General features: G+C 31.1%; 1 protein-coding gene across 1 annotated transcript; it reads left to right on the top strand.

The window, feature by feature from the left end:
• The first annotated feature begins 930 nt into the window (after positions 1–930).
• On the top strand, positions 931–7234 carry LOC109788160 (BSD domain-containing protein). The gene is made up of 4 exons (XM_020346826.3): positions 931–1172; positions 1457–1569; positions 6417–6514; positions 6803–7234. Exons 1-4 carry the CDS (start codon positions 992–994, stop codon positions 6945–6947), a joined length of 537 nt encoding a protein of 178 aa, XP_020202415.1. The 5' UTR covers positions 931–991; the 3' UTR covers positions 6948–7234.
• The last annotated feature ends 3122 nt before the right edge of the window (positions 7235–10356 follow it).

Raw genomic sequence — 10356 nt, 5'->3', positions numbered from 1 at the left:
ACGGATAATTATAAAATTATTTTATACATTAACGAATAATTATTTTATACATTGATTTGAATTAATGAAACAAAATATCAAATGGTTTTCAAATTTTTTAAAAATTTGCAGATTTGATCTTTGCATTAAGAAATTTAAATTCAACGATTAGATTGTTAAAATTTGATGTAGAATATGAATTATTGAACAAAGTAAGCCTAAGTAAACTTATTCCAGGAGTAAACGGATCCCTCCTATATAAATATTAAGAACTTTAAATTCAACCGTTGGATCGTTAAAATTTGATGTAGAATATGCATTAGACTTATTTCAACGATCCAATCGTTGAATTTTAAATTCTTAATGCACATATCAAATATGTAAATTTTTATAAAATTTGAAAATCATTTGATACTTCATTTCATTAATTCAAAGCAATGTATGAGGAGGAATCCACTTACTCCATTAATAATTCATATTCTATATCAAATTTCAACGATCTAACCGATAAATTTAAAGTTCTTAATGCATATATAAATTAAATTTACAAATTTTTAAAAAATTTCAAAAATACTTGATACTTCATTTCATTAATTCAAATTAACGTATAAATAGTTTTATGATTATTTATCAATTTGAAATACTAAAATGAAGTATTAAATGGTTATCAAATTTTTTAAATTTTTTTAGACTTAATCTATGCATTAAGAATTTAAAATTCAACAATTAAATTATTAAAATTTAATATAAAATATAAATTATTAAATAAAATAAATCTATATAATCTTATTCTTGAAATAAATAAATTGTTTATATAATATATATATAATCAAATTATTGATATGAAGTATGTATTAATTTTAATAATAACTGATTTCAGCCAATAACTTGATCAATGGGGTAAAAAGTAAATATAACATAATTAATCATGAAGGGTACTTCGATCACAACCTATATGCAAAGCAGGGCAGGTTCTTTCAACGCAACAACACAACATTGCTACTCTCTTTAAATGGATTGGCTTAGACGCAGCCTTTCTAGGAGTTCCGGGAATAGCAAAACCCCAGATACCCAAACACAGAGCAACTCCAAAGTACAGCAAGAAGAAGACAACATATACGGGATTACCGTGGAACTCATCAACCACGTTAAGTGCTTCACCCTTGACACCTTTAAGAATTTCCCTCTCCAAGGTTTTCCCTTTAATATGTTCCCCTAAGTGCGATTTATGGTTCCCACTTTTTAATTTCCATTTTTCGCAATTTTGGTAGTTTGTGTTTTCCCACTAACCTCAGATGATATAATTTTCTTTAATTCCCATATAAGTAATCTTGGGTTGCTTGGAATTGGAAGCTGTGGTTTCGGAGTCTCCGTGGGGGAACCCAATTTTGATGCCGTGTTATTTTTCATTTATCAATTTTTTGTAACAATTTTTTTATTTAAATTTTATTTTAACTGCGTTTTTTTTTTGGTGCAGATGAAGATGAAGTCACTAATGGGGAACAAACTCAATCCTCTTCAACCAAAGAACGAAAGGATCTCTCTCAGTGGCAAGAGAGACATGCAATCCTCATACTCTCAAGAGTCAAGGTTTGTCTTCAATTATTAAAGAGTAAAACTACTTGTGCTCTTTTTTTTTGAAATGGAGGACTTTACCTTCGTGTGTATTTTAAGTATTGCAAGGTTGATGACACTCCTTAATCTAATCTATGAAATCATGTTTGCTATTCTAGTCTGTTTGCATTACATTTCTGAGAGCCCATCCCGTTGAATAGCTAGCAGTCTTTCTTTCTTTCATTTTTTTAATTTTATTTTTTTTTATTTTTTTGTGTTAGAGACCTAGTAAAACCCAAGTTCCACATTGATTAGAGATATGGTAAACAAAGAGTATATAACTGGGAGACCATCTTCACTTTACAAACTAGTTTTGTAGAGATGAGTTAGACCATAAACCCACTTTCTAAGATGATGTTAAATCCACTATAAAAAGGTTACCTACCAATGATACACGCATCAAGTCTAATATTGCTCAATAGTGTTGGATGTGAGGAAGATTGAGAAAAATCTAACTCGTGTCTATTTTAAATCATTAAAAAGGGTCACCCACTATTCCTGTACCAAGTTCAATAGTATTGGATGTGAAGCGGTATATTGGAAAAAAATTTAAGTCCCACATCGACTAGAGATATGGCAAACAAAGAGTACATAAGTGGGAAACAATCCTCACTTTACTAGCCAGATTTTAGGGTTAAGTTAGGCGATAACCCACTTTCTAAGAAACCACATTGAGTCTCAACTAATCCAAGTCAAGTCAAGGGGACCCTTTTAGAGGAGTAAAGCTCTCCTCCATCCTATTTTTTCCTTTTAAGAGGCTTAAACCTGAGATTTTGCTTAAAGGGCAGCAGTCTTTGTACAAATAGGTAGTGCTTTTAAATTGCCTATGTGGTCTTTAAATGATTATAGTAGCCTTTGATTCTAAATAAGTATCTTGTCACAATTTAGTCAATGATAGCTAATGACTAATTTATAATATATCTCTTGCTTACCCATGTGTGGCCAACTAACTTTGTGGTGCTAAGTAATTTTATCTGGGTTCATCTCTCCAGAGGTTTGTGTTTATCTGATGTGAAGAGGGACTGGAAAGCTCCTTTTAACATTGTTGTATTTTTTTCACTTTTTGCTTTCCTTTTTCCTCTGTTTTCCATTACCTTCAATTTTTTTCTTTTCTTTCTGTACCAATTTTTATCTCTTACAAAATTCTTATTTCCTTTTACACCTGTACTTTGTGAAAGTCATCCCTCTGAATTCTGATACTATTTATTTCCAAATGCCAACTTGATTGAATACTTAAGCTGATAAATAAGTGTTAAACTATCTATATCACACTTTGCTTACAGAAATAATTAATCCTGCTAATGGGTAATTTTTGTTAATTATTATGAATGATCCAGTTTTTTTTATTAGAGAAACAGCAATCATCACAGTGAGAGAGAGAGAGAGAGTCCAAGAGAGACTAAAGAGAATGATTCATTGATTATAGAGAGACTAAAGAGAATGATTCATTGATAAGCATCTGGATTAGCAATCAGATCTTGGACAATCTCCCTTGATCTGTCATCTGCACAAATTTTCCCATCCAATTCGTCCCACTCATGGAATCTCACTGTTGATAGCACTGCAATTTGCAATTTTCTAGAGAGCATCAATTGCTCTGTTTTCAATTCCCAACTTTTACTTAATCTCAAAATCAAACCCCAATAACATTGAAACCTCTTTTGTTATTCCTCCCCCATAATTCTCTTATAAGCCAAGAACTTGAACCGCTTTTGGTCAGTGTGCACCACAAGATCCCTTCCTAACAGATTGCTTCTTTGACACACCCCTTGTACATACTGCTGAATTTTCTGCTTCATCCCTTTCGAAAAATATAATCCCAAAATCCTCTTATGTAAGTTCTAAAACCACCCCTAAATGTTCTCCAATGGATGAATCATAAGGAATTTCGATGAAGTTGTGAGAATTACTAGGCTCTCTTTGTTATATAATCTTCCTTTGACAAGTTTGAACTGTTGATGAGCATCTGGATTAGCTATCAGATCTTGCACAATCTTCCTTGATCTGTCATCTGCACAAATTTTCTCATCCAATTCGACCCATTCATGGAATCTCACTGTTGATAGCACTGCAATTTGCAATTTTCTAGAGAGGGCATCAACTGCTCTGTTTTCAATTCCAGACTTTTACTTATCTCAAAATCAAATCCCAATAACATTGAAACCTATTTTTGTTATTCCTCCCCCATAATTCTCTTATCAGCCAAGAACTTGAAGCGCTGTTGGTCAGTGTGCACCACAAAATCCCTTCCTAATAGATAATGTCTCCATTTTTGCATTGCTAGGACTACATCCATCAATTCTTTCCCTTAAATCGATTTATTTAGGCTCTGATTCAATAAAATTTTTCTCATATAGGCCACTGGCATTCCTTCTTGCATAAGTACAAAACCTATCCCCTTGCCTAAGGCATCTGTCTCAATCACATGTTTTTTTTGAAGTTTGGAATTGCCAATGAGTGTAGTCATTGCTACCTTGAGCTGGTCAAATGCTGTTTGTGCTTCTTCCTCAATTCGATTTTTTACTCCTTAAACTGTTGAGTGAGGGGCCTAGATAGCTTACCTTAATTTCTCACAAACTTCCTACAGTACCATGTTAATCCAAGAAATCCCCTCAATCCTCTCACATCTACAAGAGTTGGCCAATGTAGTATATCCTGTATTTTTTTTTTGGATATGCCAAGACCCCACGTTTAGAGATGATATGGCCTAAATACTACAACTTCTTCTAGCCAAAGGTACACTTATTTCTATTGACAAACAATTGTAAATGAGTAGTGTCAAAAAATAAGAAAGAGAATTTCCTCAAATAAGGTTTAAGGATTTGATTCACGAGGGCATATGCAAAGAAATAGAACTAAGTTGCTCGGTTTAGTACAAAATTTGAGTAATGAGCTTTGGCACAGTGCATATGTGAAAGACTATAGATGAAGATTATGTAAATCCCAAGGCTCACAAAGGCAAGGGGGGGGGGGGGGGGGGGACGGGGGTTGAATTGGTGTTTAAAAACTTTCAAGAATTTAAAACTTTAGCATGGGAAAATTATACCCCTTTATTTATGATTTCAAAAATTACCTTTGAAAACAAGTTCTTGAAAACTTAGATTCTTAATCTTTATAAATCTTTATTACCAATCAAGCACAAAGATCAATTACCCACGTATTTTCACATACATTGCAAAATTCAAGAACACATGCAAGAATTGATATTCAAACAATACAATGAGCAAAGAGAGAGAGAGAGATTTGCACAAAGATTTATGTTGATTCACTTTCCACAGAAAGTTACATCCAGTCTTCTATGATCAACCATAGATCATAGGATTTCCACTATAAGCAAAATGTGATTACATTGAGGATAACTGATTAAAACTAGACCCTAGGGCACTCCCATAACTCCTACATGAATCCTTTGCTAATCCCTTAACTAGAGACCTTTTCTCTAGCTTGTACACTCAAGAAACACTATCTTGAGAGTTGAGACACAATTCCCTATTAGAAAGATTACTGAAACAACAAAAACAAGTTTGGAATGAATAAACCTTATGAGCACAAGATTTCTCCCACCATCTTGATTACTTCTTTATCCTCTTCTTGATTGGGAAAACTTTGAAATGATTCTTGAAGAATTCTCTCTTTTTCACAAACTATTTGCTCACATGTGGTTTCTCTCTTTTCTTTCTTAAAAACTCTTGTTTTTCTCTTCTAGAAACTCACTTTTGAATTTTGAACTCTTCTAATCTCTCTTAAAAAATGAGATGTGTTGAGTTTGTATATAAAATTCCCGTGTTGATGTAATCTCTTACTTTGATCATTTAATCCATGACATTGATCTTCTTGCTACTCAAAAACAACTATAACTCATGTAATTGGTTACATCGTCATGTAATCAATTAAAACATAACTTTTGTTTCCAAGCTATACTCTTGTTGCTCATGTAATCGGTTACATTAGTAACATGGTCAGCTTTTAGAAAATTTAATGCACCATTTTAAAGAATTTGATTGAGCATGATTTTGTATCTCAACAACAAATTTTCATCATCTCTCTTGTAATTGATTACCCTGCAATGTATGAGTTACATCAAAGTATTTTGGTTTTTCTAGAAACTCGTGTAATCAATTACTTTGTTCTATAATCGGTTATATTAGAACATTTTAAACTTAGTGAAAAACCAAATGTTCTCTATAATCGGTCACACTGCCCAGTAATCAATTACATTTGAGTAAATTGATTTTCAACTATAAAGCATGATAACTTACTTATTTACGACTTGGTTGATTTTAAGTTTTTTAAAAAATCTTAAACCATTTATAGTCATCTTAAAGATTTGGGAGAATAACTTGGCTCATCCTAAAACTATCCCTAACATCTAAACCAAGACTTACATAAAAATGATTAAATCCTATACTATTACAACATGACACAACTTGATCCTTTGACTTCATTTCTTCATCATGTGTGAAGCGAAAACAAAAGCATGTTCTCTAGCATTATCCTCTTCTTTTGATATCAAAAAACAAAAGCATGCTTTTGATAAACTTCTCACTGTTATCAGATATATTTTCTGATAGGGTATTTATATGCATTTGGAATTATGTAAAACTGGGTAAAATAGCTTTTTTGTTGAGTGGTGCCAATGTCACTGATGTATGCTGGCCCATTTACACGTGCATTTGATGTTTTTAGTATATCTTGTTATAACTTTGTGGTTTGACTTCATTCTAAACAATATTAATACATATATTCTTTTAGCGTGTGGAGAGAGGAAAAACAAAGCTATACAATTAGTACCATAAATAATTCTGGTTTTGGTTATATTTCAGGAAATATCTCAACTGAGATATGTACTGTGTCCTCGCCATTTGAAGGAAAATCAATTCTGGAAAATTTACTTTAAGCTTGCTAGGAGCCATGTTCTCGAGTAAGTTTTATAAATTCAGTTCTTGCCAATTATGTATGATTATTTACCAACGAGTAAAACTGATTTTTTTTTTTGAAGTTTTTGCTAATTATTTTGTTAGATTGTAACTGCTTTGAGAATTTGGCTTTTTTTTTTGTTCCTCCCCTCCCCATATTTTTGGCATGCACACAATCACAATGCTTATACTGATCCATATGCATGGACACCAAATCAACAAAAAGAGGGAGGGGGGAAAATATCCAACGCGTGCTTTGATGAAATATGACTCCCTTCATTGCTGCTAATCAGATATGAGCTTCGCGACATACAGCGGGAGAAACTGAAGCGGATGGCAATGGAAGATGAGAAATCTTCAGATAACAACCCCTATGAAGTTGAAATGGCAGAAGCAAAGCATGGCAACTTTACTGAGCCTCTACCACCCTCAGAATGAAAGCACCAACATTGGTTGGTGGCACGAATAGAATAGGTATTAAACTGTTGATTTCTTTAACATTGAAGGGACTATAGCGTTGCAAATCTGAAAACGCTCTCCTTCAGTTGATATCATCATATTGTTCGGAAGCTAGTCTCAAGTATTTGCTGTCAATCTGTACTAGTTGACATTGTTCCTTGATTCTTTCCATGTTGTTTCTTGGTTATAGAGGCAAGCTATTCAACTTAAAATCATGAATCCAAAAAATTTACAAATGAATCACCGATGCTGTTAAATTAGACTAATTTATGTGGTATTGTCCCTCCTAATCATTCGTATCATGGTCGACCAGACACAAATGATAAATGTACAAAATCTGTTTGGTTAGATGCTGTTGGACTTGCAACGATTTTGGATATGACTGATGTTTATTAATTACCATAAATGTTGAGAGTTGTCCTTTTACAAGGTTAATATAAAATTGCTTCACTTCATTTTTGGCATGCTAAGTGTATGTTTAGTTTCACATCTATGATCCACATTTATATAGAAATCACATCAAAATTGATGTAAAAATAATTAATTGTTGTTTCACTGATCCAAATCCAACCAAAGTTATGTAAATTCAAACATGCTCTAAGGGTGCGATCTGATTCAATTCCAACCAAAATTTATGTGAAAACATGCTCTCAGGTGCGATGAGTTGACCTATTTTTGAAAAGAGTACATTTATCGATTATTCATATTAATAAATTATGCATGGTGTGGATATCTTTAACTATTGTTTCAAACATTGGAAGTGCAAGTAACATTAATAAGTGACAGCATAATTCCCGAGTTTCTTTTAACCAATAGGCTATAGGCATACATCGAACTCATCGAGGGACTTAATTAGGAGTCCTCCTCTGGACCTAAGAGAAGAGAAGGTTCACAATCCTTCATAGATTCAAAATCAATATAGATCGAATAATGGTCCTTTTTGTAAAAATAGGGTAAGCTTGAAGGTTTCGTTTATGGATCAAGTCATTGACTATGTGATCTTTACACATTGGTAAACCAGATAAAATATCAATGAAGGCTAAGAAAAGGAAAAAGGCAAGTTTGTAGCTCATGACAAATTTAAAATTTTAGTTGTGGGAATAATACGTGAGGTTTAGAATCACAAACGATTGAAGGGATAGATATTTGGCCCTAGGACCTCATTAATTTTCTATTTGGAACTTGATATATATTTGATGTTGTGATCTTTATATGTTAATGAAAATATGTGTTTGTTTTATGATTATTCTAAAGGATTTTATTTTGTTACTAGATCATGATTATGATGAATAGATTAAAGTCAAAATAAACACGTATGATGCTATTATAATTATTCATGAATGAAAAAAAATGTCAGACTCAAATATGTTAGTCTTCAAAGACACTATGAGATGTTCATCCAAAAAAAAACTAAAACTATTGATGAAATGCTTTAGAGTTTTCAGACTATCATTAATGGTCTTAAACCTCTTAGTATTGAGTTATCTAAAAACAATTGCAAAATCTTGGATAGTCTAAAGGTTTGTAGGCAGACTTTTCAAGTGTAATACTAAGAAGCCAATGAAGGAGGGTACTTTAGACAAAACAAAAGGAACTTAAGAGGACAAACAAGAAAATCTAATTTAGAAAGGAATTGCAAGGAAGACAAAGGAAGAAGGATTCACCACTTTTATGGATTCCTTTAAGGCAATGAAATTAATATTTTTAAATTGCAAAGGGCAATCTTTTTTTATTTTTTTATTCTCCATACAAAGATATTTCTTTCATGTTATTTTCTGTTATTTTTTTAATTATTTTTTTCACACACTTTTTTAATTCTTCAAAATAGTTTTTTTTTACACTAATTCTTTTTTTATTTTTTTATTTAAGGACATGGTTCATGTTGTGTCCCAAAGCGGACAACCAAATATTAATATGTGCTCATGAGACTATTTAATTCACTTGATGTATTTTTTTTTTCATTGACAAAATAATTCTTGAAATTTAATTTCACAAATAATTATATCCAATTTTCTATATTGGGATTTCTTTTCAAATTTACGTGCTATTTAAAATATAACGATAAAAGATATAAAATTGCAAGAATAAAGGATGTCATTGTGCAAAATAAAGATAATTATGATGTAATTACGAGGAATGCTACATAATTATGTCAATAAATGATGTAGTTATGATAATTAGTGATACAATTAATGATAATTATAACAATTAATTATGAAACAATTGTAACAATTATATAAATCAATAACATAGAATACATGAATACTACAAAATTCTAGGATTTAGGCTCAAGATATTACGTGATATGATCTTAATTAGGAGTCGTATTGTTTGTATGGATCGTTCTTGATTTAATTATCTTGAGTCATGAATTATATAGATATAAAAGTGAAAGAAAAAGGGTTAGAAGAAGATTAAATTTATGCAAACTTGAGAATTTTAATATAAATGGCATACTCGTGAGAGTAATAAGTGGAAAAGATAAGAGAATGTAAGAAGGAGCCATACTCGTGAGAGTAATAAGTCAAGCGAGGAATCCTTACAGGTGTGGTAACATTTGATAAGATTCAAAAGGATTCTAATTCAAAAACTAAAAAGAGGAGTAAATGCTATTCACACTCACAATGGAGTCAAAACTTCAATATTATCCCAAAACCTTTAAACGAGAGAGATTATATCTATAATTTTAGGGTTTATTTTAAGAAGTTAATCTTTAGTAGTGTAAATAAATACGAGTAACTTGTAAACCTAAATTAATCCAAACTGACTCAATCAGTTAGGATCAAATTTTTGTGTTGACAACATTGTAACAATACAACATATTCATTTTAAATTTTATTTTATATTAATTAATGTTGATTGTTTGAGTTGATAATAATGTAATAAATCAAGAAATTTATTTTAGAATTTAATTTGTATCATTGTTTACTTTATACGTTGATAAGATTGTATTTGTAACAAAATATCAAATGATTTACATTTATTTTAAAATATTTATTTTTTTTAAAAATAAATAAATGTAATTATATGTTGATTTGATTGACCCAACCTAATATAACTTGCTTGTAATCAAGTTTGGTTAGGTTGAATTTTTTTTTTTTTTATAAAAAAATTACACAAACTCGATTCAATTCATTAAATTTTGATCATATCAAATAACAAATTCATCCAAATTCAATCTAACTTAACCCGTTTATACCCCTACTAATCCTATTTCTAAATTGTCATGAGCATAAGGACTAAGAAAGTTTAAGGATGAAATTACATCTTAAAAAATAAACATAATCAAAGATCGAAACCTGGGCCTCTAATTAGCATCCAATCAGCTCATTTATTACAACAACAAAAAACTTAAAATGAAATAAAAAAAAACCAAAATGTATATCAA

The sequence above is a fragment of the Cajanus cajan genome, chromosome 3, assembly GCF_000230855.2.
Source record: "Cajanus cajan strain Asha chromosome 3, NIPB_CcT2T_4, whole genome shotgun sequence".
In the NCBI taxonomy this organism is placed as follows: Eukaryota; Viridiplantae; Streptophyta; class Magnoliopsida; order Fabales; family Fabaceae; genus Cajanus; species Cajanus cajan.
The sequence above is the reverse complement of the archived record's forward strand: the minus strand, read 5'-3'. Positions and strand labels throughout refer to the sequence as shown.

Excerpts from the sequence above, each read along its gene's own strand:
- LOC109788160 (XM_020346826.3), top strand. The coding sequence starts at position 992 with ATGGATTGGCTTAGACGCAGCCTTTCTAGGAGTTCCGGGAATAGCAAA. Across the intron at positions 1,570-6,416 it reads TCATACTCTCAAGAGTCAAG|GAAATATCTCAACTGAGATA; the intron begins GTTTGTCTTCAA and ends GTTATATTTCAG. Across the intron at positions 6,515-6,802 it reads GCTAGGAGCCATGTTCTCGA|ATATGAGCTTCGCGACATAC; the intron begins GTAAGTTTTATA and ends GCTGCTAATCAG.